General features: G+C 37.7%; 1 protein-coding gene across 1 annotated transcript in view; it reads left to right on the plus strand.

The window, feature by feature from the left end:
• Positions 1–19,649, plus strand: part of ELL2 (elongation factor for RNA polymerase II 2) — a gene marked incomplete at both ends in the record, with an annotated part of 98,624 nt that overhangs the window by 15,964 nt on the left and 63,011 nt on the right. Inside the window, one exon of the mRNA XM_079701831.1 lies at positions 3,930–3,977. Within this exon, the coding sequence (XP_079557957.1) occupies positions 3,930–3,977 (48 nt within the window). The remainder of the gene's footprint in view (positions 1–3,929; positions 3,978–19,649) is intronic.

A 19,649-nucleotide genomic window follows, 5' to 3' on the forward strand; every position in this document is an offset into this window, starting at 1 on the left:
TATGTGTTAGACTCTTTTGTATCATAACAACTAGGAGTAAGAAAACCTATGAAAAAAATACACCCCCAGTGTAGTGGTACGATAGACACAGGCATCTGGAAAAAAACAATAGCTAATGGTAGCTAAAGTGGGCATAGTTCAGAGTTAGCAAAATGGTGGCAGCAGTGTTTTGTTTGGTGAGAAAAAGGTTTAACATTTTAAAATTTGAGTCCTTTCTCAGTTGGGCATTCATTCCCCAGGTACTCGCCACTGCCCTGTTGCTTTACACCCAGTCTCTTTCACATTTACCTGCATTGGGTCCTTAAACTCACTGAGTCTTTGATTTCTGATTTATCTAAAAGAAGGCCTAGCTGAGGAAATTAATCTTAAGCTTGAATGTTAAATGATTAGTATGGATTGGCAAAATAGTGTTTGGGAAGGTATGCCAGGTTGAAAGAACAGATAGGTAGGAGGTAGAAATAGAGAGGAAATTGTTTACAAAACAGACCGAAAAAGGTTAATACTGCTGAGCCACAGTTGGGAAGTGGAAGATGAAATTGGTTGGTCCTATAGTTGGACTGTCTGCTTTCTACGTGGAGGAGTTTGTTTTGCTTTAATAGAACCCACTGCAGGCTATGTGACATGCTGAGGGTGGTATCTGAGAAAGCTTCTGTTAGCTATTTGAATGAGTAACATTTGGAAGGAATTGAAGGAAGGGAGGAAGGCCTTTGTCTAGTTGCTTGGTGATAGGGACCTGAAACAGGCTAGGAGCTTTCAAAGTAGAGACTAAGCTTAATATGAGGGAGCCTGGGGCAGACTGGCCCCAGATGATGATTGAGAGCCCTGAGCCACCTTTGCTTCTTTTGTGCGTATGTGCGCATGTACGCCTGATATTCAAGCTTTCATCACATTTTATCATTCTTTCTTGGGAAGGTCTGCTCGTTCCACCATCTCCTGTTTGCTCCAGATGAAGCCATACTAATTTAGGCCTTTATCACCAGAGTGTTCCTAAATAAAACATCCCCTGGAGCTGATGTCTAATCCTTTTCCCTAGCCCCGATTGATCTCTCTCTCTGTCTTTCTTACACATGACTGAAAGAGCTGCTTTCCCTGAAACACTTCATTCTTTCAGCAACTCACTTTCTTATTCCAAAAATCAGAAGAGCCTCCAATTGTTTATCATGTCAAAGACAAGACTTAAAGGCCATCCCTAAAGGGGTAATGGAAGGGATTAGGATAGGGTTATTTCACAGGGTAATGAACCTTTAGAAATTATGAGGTCTGATTTAAATTACTGTCCTATTTATTCTGCAGTGGGTAGAAGCTAAAACTGAAGACAAATTTTGAGGTCAAGGAAAGATTAGCCAGGGATCACCAGGTCCAATTCTCATCCTTTATGTTATGTTTCACGTGTGAAAAGACCTGCCGTCTGCCTGCACAGTACCCATTCCTGTCTCCTTGCTTTTTTGCTTAGGACACTCCCTCTCCCTGGACTTTGTCTTTTCAAAATTGCTACTCAAGAGCCATCTTTTCCATGAGCCTTTTCTCTTCTCTAGTATCTCTTCTAACCGATACTTTTCTCCTTTGTGAGAATCCTTACTGCACCTCCCAGCAGTACTTAGCCTAGTACAATATTTAATCGTTTTCAAATGTTCTCCAACTAAAATGCGAACTCACTGGCATAAAGGAGCAAGTGCCCATGGATCTACCATAACAGATGTGTGTGGAGCCCAAGACAGTAGAAGAAAAACAGTATGGCAAAACAGGAAGATTGGGTCCTAGATTCTGGTCCTAGCTTAGTTATTAATGGGACACATGGCCCATTGTGGTTAAGGGTGGGGGGTGGGGCTGGGCACCAACTGGAGTACCTCTGGACCTGGAATTCTGTGATTCTAGCAGTGTGCGATTGCCTAATAGAATGCGGTAAGGGGAGAGGGAGAAGAGGCTGTGCGTTAAACTTAAGGTTGTGAGCCTGGAGAACCAAAAAGATAGAAGCACCCTTGCCAGAAAGTAGGAAAGGGGTGCCAGTTTGGCGAGGGGCGGAGGTGGTTTAGTGTTTGCCAATTTTGCTGTCATTGAGAGTTTCTAATGCAAAATGTCCAAGGATGTGATAAGTTGCAAGTTGCAGAGAGATGCCAAGTTGAGGAATAGGGAAGAGATTCAGAGTCATCACCAAATAGGCAAGGTGAGCCTCCAGGAGAGACTGGATCTAGAAAGAGGAAAGTGAAAGGCATGATCAAAGAGCTAGGAGGAGTGGTGTCTCCAAGTGACATCCAGTGGAGAAATGAGCAATTTGAAAATTGAGGAAAATTAGCATTTGTTTGGCCAAGAAGAATTGATGAACTTGATAGAGAAGTTCAAATTCCAGTGGTGAGCTGAAGATAACCTGCCTGCAAGGAGTCAGAGAGGAAAGTGTAACCAGCCTCAGAGGAGATGTTTAGTGTTTGTGATTCGAAGAGAGAGCAGGAAGCAGGGCTGATTGAAATATTCTGAAAGCTAGAACCTCGACCTGTCTTACCTAAATTGTAGTGCCACCTACTTACACACAAAGCGGGCCTCCCCGGGGTTTCTGCACACAAGCTACCATTACTTCAGGTAGAGGTTTAGCTATGGAAGGTAGGTTTGGGTGAGGTTTTCTCCCTCTAAGGAAATTCAAGTTAGTGTTAATCTATATTTTATATTTTCATAAAACACCGTGAATTAAAATGAATCACTATGAAAAATTGTTACCTACTTCTCCCACACCAAGAAATAAATTTTGTCACCCAGTAGTGCTTTGATTCTGCTGGTAAGTCTAAAGTTAAATAATCTTTTTATGGTGGTAGAACAATGGTAATAGTATCTATTATGTTTTCTTCAAGAAGATGTTTATCCATTTTTATAAATAATAATAGAATGGTTAATGCTACCACTTGATTTTATATTCAGATGATCTTTTAAAGTACTTATCCTTTCCTTATTTCTCTTTAGTTTATTGTAATCCTGATTAGTAAACTTTTAAATCTGTAGAGAAGTTTTGGGAAGTACCTAGTAGTTAATGTGCAGTGGCTGAGGGAGGGGCACATGGGTGCCTCTGTATTTTTCTTTAAGGTAGAGTTGAGACCAGAAACCACTGCTTTTGTTTTTGTGCATTGGGTTTGGATATGAGGGTATGAAGAATAGTTTACAGGCTGATGTGTTACTATTAAAATGTTACCCAAATCTGATTTCCCCATGAATTTCTGTTAGCAGTTTGGAAAAGCGTTCCAATAGTGGTGAACCAGCCCCATACTGGTGACTTTGGGTACAGGAAATCATGCCTGAGACTATGGTAGATATTTACAGTTTCAGCTTTTGTTCTAAATACACAACTCTATGAGAAAATATAAAAATTATGAACAGGACAAAGCTCATAATAAAACAAAACATTGTTCTAGAAATTATATTCTCCTGGTGAGAAGCTTGTGAGAAGATTGGTAACCTGTTTGACCCTCAACTAAAAACTAATCTCTGGTAAAATGTGAGAAAATGGAAACCACAGTTCATTCTCAAATATTTTAATTTTATATTTCTAGCGTCCTCTTAAGAGTTTTGCAAAGTTTCTTTGACTATCTCTTGCTTTCCCCTACCTTTTTAAAAAACATATCAAGAAACTAAGCAATAATACTTTTTCATGCAAAATTGAATTAGTACACTGATCATTTTTTGCCAAATAATGTCAGTCATTTTCAAAAACGTGATTAGCTACACTGCCAAAAGATACCTTCGGTTGTGTATTCAGAGAAATGTCAGTAGTGCAGTATCATTTATCAAGGCATCTTAATATAATGACATATAAACCTAAGTATGTAATGAAAAGGTTTTCACAGACTATAGCACTGACCAAGTGCATAGGTTTAGAGTTTAATCATTTAGTTCCGTGTCCCAGTAACCAAGGTTGACGTGTTTGTTTCCTATGTTTCTTTTAATAGAATTTAATTCCTTTTCGACCTTCAATTCAGTTCCAAGGGCTCCAAGGGGTGAGTACTCTTATTGTTTTGGCAAGAAAATCTAATCTTACACATTATTATATTTACGTCTTAAAATTTGTTTTCACCTGTGCCTCTTAATATAATGTCACTCATATTTCGTGAACATTGTGACTAAATGTAAATTTATGACACCTTTAAGACTTGAATTATCTTCTTGATTTAGTTAAGTAATTCAGGTATAGATATTGAGAGTAGTTTTTTCCCAAGTCATAGATAATTGATTTTTTAACCTTTCTATTGAAGTGTAACATACATCATAGTATTATGAGATTATATTTTGTTTACCACAATTAAGTAACCATAAAGAATTATTAATTTCAGGCAAGTTATGATTATGTGATTGTTGTTAATATTAACAAACTTTTGCTGTCTGTGGGCTTTAATACTAGGAAATGAAATGTATATATAGAAAACTGAATTTTTCTAGTACACAGAATAAACAAAGTATTGTCTATTTTATTGCTGGATTTAAAAGTATAATAAATGATAACTCCTAATAAAATGGACCTATGAATTTTGTATTTGTAATAGATAAACTTTACAGGAGTAGTGTCAATATTATTTCATAATTATTACTGTTACTATTTAACATTAATAAAATAAATAGACTCAATCATTCCTTCATTTAAATTAATATGCATTTCTGAATTTGTCTCTATATACTGTCTACAGTATGGAGATTTGGAATATCTGTAAATGGATTTTAGAGCTCTAGAGAAAAGGCAACCTGAGGGGGGAAGATCATATTCCTATTTATTATAAATCTATACACTTGTGAATTTTTGTTTATGTCACAAAATGTAAAAATTCAATGTGAATAAATACAGTCTTTCTAAACTTTATAACTTGAAAACATTTCAAGAGTCAAGAGATTAATTGTGTCATTCAACACCAACTAAGAGTACTTCTAAATCTTGTGGAATGCTAACTTGAAGGAGATGTCTGTGTGTGGATGTCAGAGGTTTGCTTCTACATGATAGCTTTACAATGAAGTCCTTTTTTTTCTCTCCCCAGTAACTGAGTGTTCATGAATGGGATCCTAAATGGAACAAGCATTCTTCTGAATTTTGTTTCATAGCTTTTTAGGTAGTCTCTAGCACATGCTGATACTATTTTTGAGGTATTAGTGTCGGTTGTTTACTTGAGGCTTCTTGAATTTTCTTACAAATTTTAATGGCATCAACAATATCTGAAGGGATGTTCGAGAGGCAGGCCCGACTTCTTGAGCTCAGCAGGGCTACCCATTTCAGTAAAGGGTTACCTGGGAAGAGAGGGCAGTACCCAGGGGAGAAGAGTAGGGTTTGAGCTGCTTTTCCCTCAGTAGCAGCTGACACCTTGTTTGGTGTCTGCTTCTTCCCTCTTCCCTTAATTCTTTCATTCTCCCAGTTGGGACGTGGAGGCCAGGGAAATGCAAGTGAAGGACATTTTCTTAGGCACTAGGTTAGACTGAATAATGAGGAACCAATATGTGCAGGCTTCCAAGCTCTTGATGCAGAAACATGTAGCTTTTAGCAGTCTTAGAAGGAATATGGTTTTCTGTAGCATACCAGTTACCCTCCAGGCCCTAGGTACCTTTACAAAGCAGGCAGTTTCTGTTTGAAACCTTGGACCCCCCTTTCTGAAATCTCCTACGTACCTCCCCCAAACTTTCCTATCTCTGTGTCCAAGCTTCCCCAGTTTATCTTTGCAAGCTCCATTCTCTCTTCCTACTCTATTCTTTGTCTGAGTATAGTTCACTGATAAAAGTAATTTAGATATAAATGACTGATAGGTGTAAATCTTAATGGGTGTTTGAATTTTAACAGATAAGCTTTTTAACCAAATGAATGGTTACTGGAGTTGGGAGAGTATGAGTGTAGGGAGAGGAGGGAGTGCTGCAGGATGAGAGCTATAGGATACTTGGCCCTACCTTGCTTATTCTGCATTCTGTCTTCTCCATCCCCTCACCCCCCACCACAGTCCCCTTTTTATTATTCTAACTGGGAACAAAATATATGGACTCAGCATTGTTTCAGAGCCTGCAGCTGCATTCCATCCACCCCTCCCCCACTTCTCTTTGCAGCGCTCTCACCAGCCCTTTGGGACTTAGTAAAAACAAAGAGTCATTACTGGGGAGAGAGTGGGTTGGCACAGCCCACAGGGAATACACAGAGCCACAAATGTGAGGGTCTTCTGTACAGTGTTCCTCTGTTTTTCTTGAGAGCCACGATAATTTAACATTGCCGGTGCTGATTGCTTTAAAAACTATCTGAAGAAGTATACTTACAGAGTTTTCTACGTGGAAAGTGTTTAGGACTTTAAATTGGAAGGTTTTAATTTAGATTTCCCACAAAAGAGTTTTTCTCAATGAGAAATTTTAGTTGTCTTTTTTTTTTGTGGTACGCGGGCCTCTCGCTGTTGTGGCCTCTCCCGTTCTCCGGACTCGCAGGCTCAGCGGCCATGGCTCACGGGCCCAGCCACTCCGCGGCATGTGGGATCTTCCCAGACTGGGGCACGAACCCGTGTTCCCTGCATCGGCAGGCGGACTCTCAACCACTGCGCCACCAGGGAAGCCCCCTTAGTTGTCTTTTAATATAGTGTTTCAGACACTTTGAAAGTTTCTCTAGAAAGAATGTGGCAAGTCTAACAAATTTACAGGCTTTACATCAAATGTGATTGAAAATATACATTAACTATCATGATAGTGTCCTATATAGTCATATTTGAAATATAACTGAAATATTGTTAAAATATCATTTCAAAAGTGAACATTTAGTGTTAAGATTATTTCCTCTTTCCCTGATGCTAAGCACTGCATGTTTATGCTGTTCCTTGTTACTAATTACAGGATTTTTTCCCCCTCTGTAATGTCTTTAGAAGGTCAGAATTTGGGTCTTGGCTGGTTAACTTTTAAGCATATTTACTTTTGTGCCTGAACACGTTCTCTTTTTCTTTTTTTAAATAAATTCATTAATTTTATTTATTTATTATTTTTGGCTGTGTTGGGTCTTCGTTGCTGTGCACGGGCTTTCTCTAGTTGCGGCGAGCAGGGCCTACTCTTTGTTGCGGTGCACGGGCTTCTCATTGCGGTGGCTTCTCTTGTTGTGGAGCATGGGCTCTGGGTGCGCGGGCTTCAGTAGTTGTGGCACGCGGGCTCAGTAGTTGTGGCTCACGGGCTCTAGAGTGCAGGCTCAGTAGTTGCGGCGCATAGGCTTAGTTGCTCCGCGGCATGTGGGATCTTCCTGGACCAGGGCTCGAACCCTTGTCCCCTGCATTGGAAGGCGGATTCTTAACCACTGCACCACCAGGGAAGCCCTGAACACGTTCTCTTAAATTGAAGTTTTCTTCTAAAAAGAAAATGCAGACTGGACCATTAAACAAAGTATAGCAATATGCTCTTAAAAGAGTGAAAATTCTGAGAATCATTGATTACCTGGATTTTTATCATCACAGTTGGGCAGCAGCTTTTATAGCATAAAAAATGAAAATTTGTCTTTCACACTTCATCTCACCCTTTTCCCTTAGTGGAAAAGCGTAGTCAGGAAATTGAATGGTCGTTGAAGACATATTATGGATTCTGAAAAGATGAGGAAATATCTATAGGAACAGTTAATTGTGTTTTCAAAACTCATGAATATCAGGAGCTGAATAAATCAGCCAAAAATACCTTGTTGATTTTTAAGAGTATGGCTCAACCAATTATCCTTGCAGTTCTGATCCATACCTAGGATACTCATAACTAAAGGTGTACTAGGATTGTACATTTTTATAGACAATTCTAATTGAATAGAAAAGGTAGCTGGTAAGATTCACATGGCTACAGTATTGAGGTGTTCAAGTTATAACATTCAGAGGTGTGTAATGGTATAATGCACATGGTTTCCAAAAGCTGCATCTTTATTGTTGAGCAAGCTTTATCCAAATCACGGTAGTTCTGTCTCATATTTTCACTGGATACTGAAAATGTGGCAGGTGAAAATTTTCCAAAAATGTGTGTTTCAGTAAAGTTTTAAAAACTAATTACTCTTGGCTTCCCTGGTGGCGCAGTGGTTGAGAGTCTGCCTGCCGATGCAGGGGACACGGGTTCGTGCCCCGGTCCGGGAGGATCCCACATGCTGCGGAGCTGCTGGGCCCGTGAGCCATGGCCGCTGAGCCTGCACGTCCAGAGCCTGTGCTCCGCAACGGGAGAGGCCACAACAGTGAGAGGCCCGCATACCGCAAAAACAAAAACAAAAACAAAAACTAATTACTCTTTATTTTTATGTTTGTTGTAAGTTTCTTATCTAAAGACACACAGCTGATGGACACACAGCTGTAACTACTGTCTAGGCCTATACTCTGCCAGGGAAAATTCTCCCCACTATACCACACAGCTGTAAAAGGAGAGGTATTGGAAGTAAGTTAACTCAGTATTTTCAAGTAACGGCAGTTGTTACTGATGCAGTTATCTACTAACATAATTACTCAATAAACTATAAACAGGTGCCTAATCAGTGAGTGTGCTAATAGCTTTATTGTTCTGTTTGTTTCTTATTTATTGCACAAACATTCTTTTAGCCCTTACTGGTGCCAAGTACTTTGCTAAGTGCTTTGTGTGCAAAGATACAGGGATGGGTAAGACATGGGGTGTGCCCTCAGGGAACTCAGAATCTGACAAACATATATAGACTAATACTCAGGAAAGAATTAATAATGTAGGGCTTATCCAGAACCCTCTTTTCAGAACTTCTGTAGATACAGGGGACTCTCAGGAACAAGGCTTATGTATTTCTGATTGGTATGAATCAGGGTTTTAAACAAAGGTTTCGGTAGATGCAAAATATTATATCCTGGAAATAGGTATGTAAAATTCCAGAAGGTCTATTAAAATCTATGTACACACTCATACACAAAAAGGTAGATCTGTGATATGTTTATAATTCAGATAAAATCTGAAATGGCAACGTTTTCAACAGCAAATAATGGCCACATCTGTTGGCCTGTGTCAGCCTTGCAGAGTGGACTTGCCTGTGGCATCAGGGACTCATGTGCAGGGAATGATTGTCCCAGGGCAGTGAGAAATAATGTTAACTTTGTCACAGTAAATAGGATTCCAGACCTCAGTATTAACTCAGTATTTGTTATGAGAATGTTGTTCCAAAATTCTCTCTAATTTAATTGCTTACTTCAGACTCAGCAATCCCAGAGGCTTTAAAAAATAGAAGTTCGGGGGGCTTCCCTGGTGGCGCAGTGGTTGAGAGTCCGCCTGCCGATGCAGGGGACACGGGTTCGTGCCCCGATCCCGGAAGATCCCACATGCCGCGGAGCGGCTGGGCCCGCGAGCCATGGCCGCGGAGCCTGTGTGTCCGGAGCCTGTGCTCCGCAACGGGAGAGGCCACAGCAGTGAGAGGCCCGCGTACAGCAAAAAAAAAAAAAAAAAAAAAAAAAAAAAAAAAAATAGAAGTTCGCTTTGCATATGTAATTTAGAAATTAACCTTAAGATGAGGACAGAAAATATTGTCTATAAGTACCATGTCATGTCTCCTGTGAAATACTGAGTAACACACACTTTTCTAAGAATGAGCAAGGAACAGCCAGTCAAACAGCTTTTAAATGTACGCCTTCCAAAAAGGCACACTGACCTTCTGAAGATGAAATCAGCATTTAACTGCTAACTTTAAAGGCTTGCATAGTGTTAAAATTTTTGTAGTAGAGCCATTAACTCTAAATAACAGAGTTGGATTTTCTTTTTTTTTTTTTCTTAACTTCCAAACTTAGCAAAGCATTCAGAAATATTTTGTTAATTATTTATTTTCCTTTTGGGGGGCTGGAGAGAAGATTGGGTTTGAAAAACTAAATTATACAGTATTTGAAATTAGTAGCCAGTTTCAACCCACCTGAAAATACTTCCCACAGACTACCCTTCTCTAATCTACTTGATACTCAGGAAGCAAAGATAACTATCTGCTTGAAACAGCAGCAGAGATAAAAATAAATCCCCAGCACTGTCATTCCTTCTTAGATGATATGCCTGCACTCTGCTTTCCCCTGCTGTTTTTGGTTTGGCTAGTCCACTGGTTTTGCCAACGGTTGTGTTTAGTCAGTCTGCTCAAAGGTTGCTGACTAACAGCTACCTTTATACACTCAGCTCTGAATGTAGTTAATACTACAAAGGTGTTAAAATTAAATCCTTTTATGGCAGTTCTGTTCTAATTTTTTTAATATTACAGTGGTTAACATGTGTAGATAACATATTTGCGTTGAATTATAACCCATTAACCACATGTTAATTTACTAAGGTATTAATACAATAGTAAATTACCCAATTTGAAAGAAATACTTAACTTTGATATATCAAAGGTTATAGAATTTTTTATGTATATAGTATAATATACAGTGTGTGTGTGTATATATATATGTATATATATGTAAAATGTCATATTTGGCCAGTGGTATGGGCTGACATTCTGGAAACTCCTATTATTTCAAACAATAACTGAATAATAGTTTGAAGCTCTTGACCAACTTCTCTATTTTATGTTGCCACCCACCTCTGCTCTCCTTTTCTTTCTGGATAAGAATTACCTGTGGGGTTTCTAAATAAAAAAGAGTAGAGAGCTAAGTTCACAAATCATGGCCAGGTACCACTACAGACACCAGTGACATAAAGGAGACATGCAGAATGGTGAGGGTGGGAGAGTGACTTTGACTGTATGGTTGTGTTGCCTGAGGAAGCTATCTCAGCGTACACCACACAGGCTCCAGTGTGGGCCACAGCAGGACAAGCCTCCCAAAGCACGATCATAAAGGAGTTGAAGACTAAGTCATCCTGCTCTGTCCTTCACCAAACTGCAGTCACTTTGGAAAGCAGCCATTGGAACTATGATTGAAATCTGAATTTGCTACAAATACCATTAACTGCATTCTTAGCGGTCAGTTAAGCTTACTATCTTCATTCAACAAGCGTTTGTGAATATTTGCACTGTACCAAGCACCACGGTAGACAGTGTTTGGACAAAGGTAAATAGGACCTTGAAATTCCAACTCTTGTTCCTGACACCATCTGTTTGTCAATAAAATCTGCCACTGATGGCTTTGCCTTTTTGTTTCCCACCAAAAACTGAAACTTGCGAAATTCAGTTGTCTATGTTACAGACATTGTCACTTAACAGCACTTCATTTAAGCTTGGAAAATAAAAATCTTTAACCATTTTATAACACCTATGGTTCTTATAGCTAACCCACCCCTAAATTTGAGCCACAAGCAGTATGTAAATATCTCTTGACTTCTTACTATGTGCAAGGCCTTATCCTTATAAGAGCTTTATTAAAGAGGTTAGGGCTTCCCTGGTGGCGCAGTGGTTGAGAGTCCGCCTGCCGATGCAGGGGACACGAGTTCGTGCCCCGGTCTGGGAAGAACCCACATGCCGCGGAGCGGCTGGGCCCGTGAGCCATGGCCGCTGAGCCTGTGCGTCCGGAGCCTGTGCTCCGCAAGGGGAGAGGCCACAACAGTGAGAGGCCCACGTAAAAAAAAAAAAAAAAAAAAAAAGAGGTTATAAGAGCTCTATTGAAAAGAAAAGTCAAACTTTAAAGCAGGAAAAACAACTTAGCAGAATATGTCCAAGCCCCAGATCTTATTTCAAACAATATTTAACACAACAACAAAATTACTATATGTTGTTGATTCCAAGGCTTATTTTCTTTTTAACATTTAACGTCTTTGGAATTAGAATGTATCTCATTATCAACAGCGTCTTAGTACTGTGTCATAGTTTGTCAGCATTTTATATTATGCAATGGTACATAGTCATACAGTTGCTGCCACCTTAACTACAGCAATGCAGTGGAAGTATTTAGAGAGTTCCTATATTCTGCAATAAGATTTTATCTAACTAGAATCTTTTCAAAAGTTTTCTTTCCTGACCCCACCCTGGGGTCTGGTTTGCTTTTTCGCTCCATATGTTACATAATCTGGAGAATTTATAGGGAAGGTAAATTTTTATAACTATTCTTGTGATTTAAACTGGAAGGAACAAGAATATGAAATTAAAATGTTCTCAAATTTGTTTTTACGCTAAAAACCTTGTAAAAGTAATTTGTTTTGAAAACAAGTTTAGAAGAAAAGAGTTTTACTGACTTAAAAGACTTAAAAAGCTCATAGACATGCTTTGAGGCTAATGAATTTGCCCTTATCAGGCTAGGAATTTTCAAATCTCTCTAACTAGTCTTATACTTTGTACTGTATTTACCAGAAATGCACAGTCATCTATCATTTTGCTTATAGATTCCAACTTTTTTCAATAAGTATAACTAAAATTTATTGAATATTTATTACATGCTAAGAATCCTATACTAAGCACTTTATATATATTATTCTCATTTAATCCTCACAGGGATGTCATGAAGCAGATATTCCTGTTCTGCTAGTGTGTTAACTATGGCTCTGAAGTTAAACCACTTGTAAAAGCTCACACAATTAGTGAGTAAAGTAGCTGGCACACAAACCTAGGCATCTAGTTCCAGAGCCTGTTTTCATCACTACACTGATCTACCTGCCTATAATAAATGTTCAATGAGCATTTTATTCTGACATTCATACGAACATTTGTTGAGTATCTCCCCAGCTAGCAAGAGGAAGCAGAACAGTCAGGGAGGTCTCAGAGAAGTGGTAAGCACGTGTGGCAAAAGTTGCCACCTTCTTAAGGAGCTTGAATTTCACCTTGGAGATCAGTGCTTCTTATCTATAAAGTCTCCCTGGGGGTCTATGATGAGGTCTGGAAGTCTGGCTTTTAAAATTTTTCCCCCTAGATTTCATTATAATAGCTAGGTTCACTATAATTAAGAACATGATAAGAATATGCACATATATAGGTATGTACACATTCTCTTCTCAGGAGAAGGTTCATAATTTTCATCATTTTCTGAAGGGGACCACTGACTACAGTAGATTCTTTCAAACACATTTAGTAACAAGTCACAGTAAGAAAAAACATTTTACATTGTGACCCTTTACAGATATCAGTGTACACATTCACACAGCTAAAATAAAAGTTTCACAACACAGTATTTATCCTTTACCAGTATACTCTGACATTTTCTATTTCAATTTAAAAGAATCCTGATCACAATCCACTAAAATAATGTCATAACCTTCCAATGGGTCACAGTCTGTGCTTTAAAAAACAATACAGGAGATGATCATCTTTTTTTTTTTAATTTTAGAAATTTTAGCCAGGGAGTCATGTGATCAGATTTGCATTTTAACATGTTTATCCAGTAGCTACCTTAACTTAGTTATTCCTTCTGTATGGGGAGAAAGGAAAGAGAGGAGTTGAGGATGGTGCCATATTTATGATGAGCATTTGGTTGGATGGTGAGGCCATTATTCAAGATCTAAAATAGATGAAAGAACAGACTGAGGCAGAACTCATGGGGTGTTTAGTTTGGGACATGATGTCCATGAGGTGTTCAGATAATAACTTCATACCTTGTTCTATCAAGATGGAGCTGTCCAGGAGACATTGGTATTGGGAGATTTGGAACAAAAGAATTTTCAAGAAGCTGCTCCAAAGGACATTTTATAGTATTTAATTATACTTGGCAGTCCAGTAGTGAGAAGAAAAAAAGTGTATTTATAGTGGAATTCTGTTAAGCTCTATTTAAAGACTTATTTTTTTTTCAATTGTTAAGAATACTGGTTTGGTTGTGAATGCTTATGAGTGTTGATACTTTTAATTCTTAACATTTAGGGGATTTGAAGCCCTTTTTGCCAAATTTTGTTCACACTAGTTAAGAACAATGGCAGGCTAATAGAGATAAACAGTGGCATATTGATTTAGTGGAAGAGTACACAACAGTGAAAAGCAGTGACTTAGAGCTCTGTGCAATATGGCAGTGAAGACTCTAAGTGGGTAGAAGAGTACATATGTATGGTATGACACCATTTTTATAAAATTTAATAACAGGCGAAGTCAAATAATATATTGTGTGGGTACACATGTGATAAAATTATTAAAAACAATAAAGGAATGATAATCACAAAAATTAGAATAGTTGTTATCTCTGGTAGAGAAAGGCAGGCAGAAGGGATAGGAGAGGAGCAATGGGTAGATATATTATTGCTAATGTTTTCTTAAGTTGGACAGTGAATTCACAGGTGTTCACTATGTCGTCAAGCTTCATAACAGGCTATATTGATTTTGAAGAAACAAATGTTACATAAAGTTCTCGTTATCATTAACTTTAAATATAATAATATAAATATATATACTTGTATATTTATAATCTGTCATCTTCATGGATTAAATGAGAAAAACCAGAACATATTTCAATAGATGCCAAAATGGCATTTGATGAAAATTCAATATTAAGTCGGGATTAAAACTTTAGTTAAGTAGGGAATAGAAAGAAGAATTCTTTCTTAACGTGATGAAAATTATCTTCATCAATCTAATAGCCAGTTAGCATACTTAGTGATTAGACAACAGAAATATCCTTTTACTTATTTATTTGTTTGTTTGTTTGGCTGTGTTGGGTCTTCGTTGCTGCGCATGGGCTTTCTCTAGTTGAGGGAAGCAGGGGCTACTCTTTTTTGCTGTGCGCAGACTTCTCATTGTCGTGGCTTCTGTTGTTGCAGAGCGTGGGCTCTAGAGTGCAGGCTCAGTAGTTGTGGCACACGGACTTAGCTGCTCCGCGGCATGTGGGATCTTCCTGGGCCAGGGATCGAACCTGTGTCCCCTGCATTGGCAGGCAGATTCTTAACCACTGTGCCACCAGGGAAGCCCAGAAATATTCTTTTTAATGTTAGCAATAAAATACACATGGCCACTCTCATCTCTGTAGTTTGATATTGTTTGGAGAATGCTCATTAATGTAATGAAAAAGAAAATTAACTAAAAGCTATGGATAATAGATAAGTGGGGGCAAATTTGCCAGTATCTGCAGATAAACCAAGTGAAAAACTATAAAAACTTACAGGATTTCCTTCAGTAAGGTGGTCAGTTCAGAAATAATTGTTTAAAAACCACTGGCTTAATAGTGGTAGGGTGGAGTGAAGAGGAGTTTCTTTTAAAATGGGAGAAATAGCAGAACATTTATAAACTGATGGGAGTCATCCAGTAGAAAGCAAAAGTTGATATGAGAAAGAGCAAGACTTGCTGGAGCAATGTCCTCGAGTAGGTTGGAGAGATGGGGTCTAGTTGCTCAGAGGAGAGATTGGCTTTAGATACGAGCAAAGAAAGTTCTTGTATGGTAGCTAGTGGGAAGGTATGTATATGGGTGCAGATTTTGAAATTCTTATTGTTTGTTAAACCATTTCTTTAGCCGTATCTCAAACCTGAAGTCAAAACACCTAGGCCAAAGTCTTATCTTAGAGGTTAGCAAAGTGGCACACAGAAAGTGCCCAATAAGTGATATATATAATTTTTAAAAATCACTGGCCTCCCTAAGCACTAGCAATTAGGAGTTTCAGTGTAAAAATGATCTCATCTATGGTAGCAATAAAAAATTATAAAATACCAAATATTAAGTGTAGTCAAGTTAGTCTGTCTAAAGAACTGTAATACTTTCCTGATGGGTATAAGAGAATATATAAGTGGTAAATGGCAAGACTGTCCATGGATTTAGGTTTGAAACTTTTGAAGTTGTCATTTCTTCTTCCTTATTAATAATAAGATATCATATATACCATTATAATAATTTAAAAAATAAATACACAAACACAAATAGAAATCTGCAAAAGAAAATGAAATGCTATACACCAGAATGTCATTGCTTTACTAATTACCCTACTAATGAGATAGATTTGTTTATCTATATTTCCTAATTGTTCTATAAGCATAAAAGAGATGTTTTGAGATGCCAAGTTTAAATATGTCAAGAATCTAGGAGAAAGGCTGAATATTCAAGGTTTAAAAACAGGTTGACAAGAAAAAGAGAAAGCAGGTCTCGAAGTTATCTATACCTAGACACCAGCTAAATATCTTTCTAGTCAACTACTTAATGAGTTGCTTTGTCATCTATCAGTGGAGAAAAAAAGTTTTCTCCCCTCTGTGATCTTTCTCCCCAGCGGAAGGAAGGTAAAGGCAGAGTTGCTGGTGTTATCAAGAACATGGGAGAAGAGGCCACTTTCCTTTCTGAGTTAACAGTTGACATTTTGGAACAGTGGTCTTGTGAAGTGCCCTGGGAATGGGTCCAGTCTAGAAAGAATAGAGTATGGGAATGAATAGTAGTAGTCAGTTGAATTTAAAAAGATAAGATTCCTAGGGAGCTTCAGGCAATAAAACTCAGAATGCAATAGAGAACTGATTAAAGATAGCTAAATTGGGCTCACAGTGTTAGAGGGTTGGTACTTAATTAAGCAGCCATAGGAAAAGGGCAGTCTTTTATAGAACTTAAAAAGTTGAGAGTGTCCAATAATCACTCAATAAGTTATACTGGGGATATCTTATTTTAGAGTGAGAATGTAAGGCATAGCCATATTTATGAATATAGTAATACTCTACTAATCAATACTAAGAAATTCTTAATACTAATCTGAATGCATTTTAGTTTTCTCTTAATCTCGTTGTATTAGCAATTCATTAAAGTCAGTTTTCACAGATTAGGAAGGAGGGATAGGAACTTGAGGTGTTCCATTTCCACTGAACAGTAAGATGATGCTGACATATTTCCACAGCTGTTTAAACGTTTTGTATTTGGCTGTAAAGAAAAACTTTCTACTAGGGATGCTTGGTGTTTTGTTTTACTTTTTCAGGAAGATAGTGTTCTGTTCCTTCCTTAGAGAACTTGAAAAATAAGATAATTGTGAATCCAGGATTAATTTTGGATAAAGTCTTAAACTTCACAATTTCAGAATCTGTAAAAAAAAAAAATATATATATATATATATATATATATAACTTTTTTCAAAAATATTTAAGGCGATTGAGTCATGAGGAGCCAAATGTCTCATGAAACCTAGTGATATGGTGATCTTTTTTAAGGGGCAATGCAATGAATTATTGCCAAGAGGATAAAATGTTTTGCTACCTTGTATAATTTCATTGTTCTAGAGGGACCCATGTTGTCTGCCTCCTAGCAGAATCAAATAACTATCTAGAAGATAATCAATCAACAGTTTTATGATATAAATTATTAAAATACAGTAATTACCTTAGTTGTTCATATGTAAAATATCTTCACCCTTCCTTTACCAACATGTCTCTTTCTCTATTTGAAGGGATGGGTTTTCTGACTTTGCCAATGGCCCAGGCATACTATCCTTAAAAATGAATCATTTTTGTCCTGTATTTCTTACAATAATAAATCAATTGATCTAAGAGACTTCACAGGCCCTCTTATTTACATCAGAACTGCTAAGTCTCTTAGAAATGAGAATTGCAGTTTCTAATTTAGTTCTTGATCTACTGGGCATATCAATGTAAAATCAGAAATAGTTAAACTTCTTGAAGGCTTGAAGGAAATCAGCAAGTGAATTTGATGTTTGAAAGCTGAAAAGAAAGAAATTTTCTATTGAAATGGACCCTACCTTAGGAACGTATTTTCAGGGTAGATGTTTGGAAAGAGATCTATAAAAATTAGAATACTATAGGTTTTATTCATCTTTCAAGACTATCTATAGCTTTGACACACAAAAAAACCCCCACAAACTTTAAAATATTGTTTGCATTTATGAAGAGTGAACACTTTAAAGTCACAAAGTTGTGGCTCCATAAGAGCTCTTAATTCTATTTTGTTTCTTTGTTGTGCTGTAGCTGCTGAAGGTAGCATTTTTTTTAACGGATAGGGCACTTGGGAAGCAAGGAGTATTTGCTACCCTTCTAGAGTAGCAGCAGGCATCTGTAATTTTTCAGCCTTCCATGGACACCTGCTGTGGTTAATTCATTCTTGTACCTTATCTCTGTGTATGTTGAGTTTGGAACAATTAGAAATATTGCTAGTCTTTTGGATTGTTTGTTTTCCCAGATAGCTTCTTTGGCTTTATTTAAGCTAACACGTAAGTTTTGACCTTGAAGGTTTCTAGCCCCTTACTTTTGTAAATACCAAGAATTCAGAATAAGTATATTATCAACTTTTGATTATCCACAGGGCGCTTATCAGTCCATTACCATTTTAAAATTACTTTAAAAATCAAATACATCATTATTTGCTGAGGAATACATCATTATTTGCATCATTATTTGCAAGCACTTTAGATGAGTTATCTCTTTAAACTCCAACAATCATATAGTGTGAATAATATCATTATCCACATTTTACTGATGAGGAAACTGAGAATTAATGAGGTTAAGTTGTTTGCCCAAGGTAACAGATGGTAGATTCCAGAGCCAGGATTGGAAACTGGGCAGGATTGCTCCAGAGCCTGTAATCTAGAATACTAGATGTGGTCTGATTGCCCTGTTCCCTTGTCACCTGTGTGTAAAAGAGAAGGTCTCACTTTTTTCTTCTCAAACCATTGAGGTATACCCAACTTAGAACTGGAAATACAAAGGGATCCAATTGTAAAGAAAGCATTTTAAAAAGGAAAGGGAGGACTTCTCTGGTGGCGCAGTGTTTAAGAATCCGCCTGCCAGTGCAGGTGACACGGGTTCAATCCCTGGTCCCACATGCCGCGGAGCAGCTAAGCCCGTGCACCACAACTACCAAGCCTGCTCTCTAGAGCCCATAAGCCACAACTACTGAAGCCCACGTGCCTGCAGCCCGTGCTCTGTAACAAGAGAAGCCACCGCAACGAGAAGCCCGCGCACCTCAACGAAGATCTAACGCAGCCAAAAATAAATAAATAAAACAAATAATTTTTTTTGTTAAAAAAATAAAATAAAATAAAAAGGAAAGGGAATAAGGCAGAAGGACACCATTTCCTATCTTTGGTATCCTTCAAATATTTGGCACTAATTCCCATCAAGAAATGGCACATAAGACTTCATATTTATACACATTCTTTTGTAATTGTCATTTAAGATGTGACTAAAATGTAATTAATAAAATGATATCCCCTGACTATCGTACATCTTGTTGCTGTTTCTCTTTCCTTAACATGCAGCCATGGTTTTGTGTCTTTGGTCCCCAGAGCCTGGGTTCTGTGATGTTACCACAGTGGCTGCCTCAGCAGTCCCAGTTCCAGTCCGCTCAACCAGAGCGGCTCTGACTCTATTTGTAATACATGGTGGGTTTCCCCATAAGATTTACTTTGAAAAAAGCATTCTGTAGCTTAAAAAATTTTTTTTAATAAGTTGATGTTGAAAACAGAAAATTAAGAATTGAATTTATTTCCAAATCTATATGGAAATATTCTTCAGACTTAAATACAATTTATGTTATTGAACTTATAAGTTTTCATGGCAACATTGATTGAGTTGGAATGAAACCATGTGTTTTGCAAAATCTAAGGCCTGGGCCACTTTTACCAATTTATGTTAATCTTGAGTGTTCACATCTGTCAAGTACCAGTCTTCCTTCCTAGGTTTAAACAATCATTGCTGACTGCCATACATGACTTCTATTCCACCCATGTTTCACCAGCAGTTCCTCCTGGCATATTACAGAAAGCTTTTCTCAAGACTCCAGTAGAACAAGGAGAGAAGATTAGCAATGAATTTAGAAATTGACATTCATACTTAAGATTTTTTTTTCCTTGTAGAATTCAGGTTTGGGCTTTGTTTCTGAGAAACAAACCAGTTTTTTAAACAAAATTCTGTTTCC

The sequence above is a fragment of the Hyperoodon ampullatus genome (assembly GCF_949752795.1).
Source record: "Hyperoodon ampullatus genome assembly, chromosome: 4".
In the NCBI taxonomy this organism is placed as follows: Eukaryota; Metazoa; Chordata; class Mammalia; order Artiodactyla; family Ziphiidae; genus Hyperoodon; species Hyperoodon ampullatus.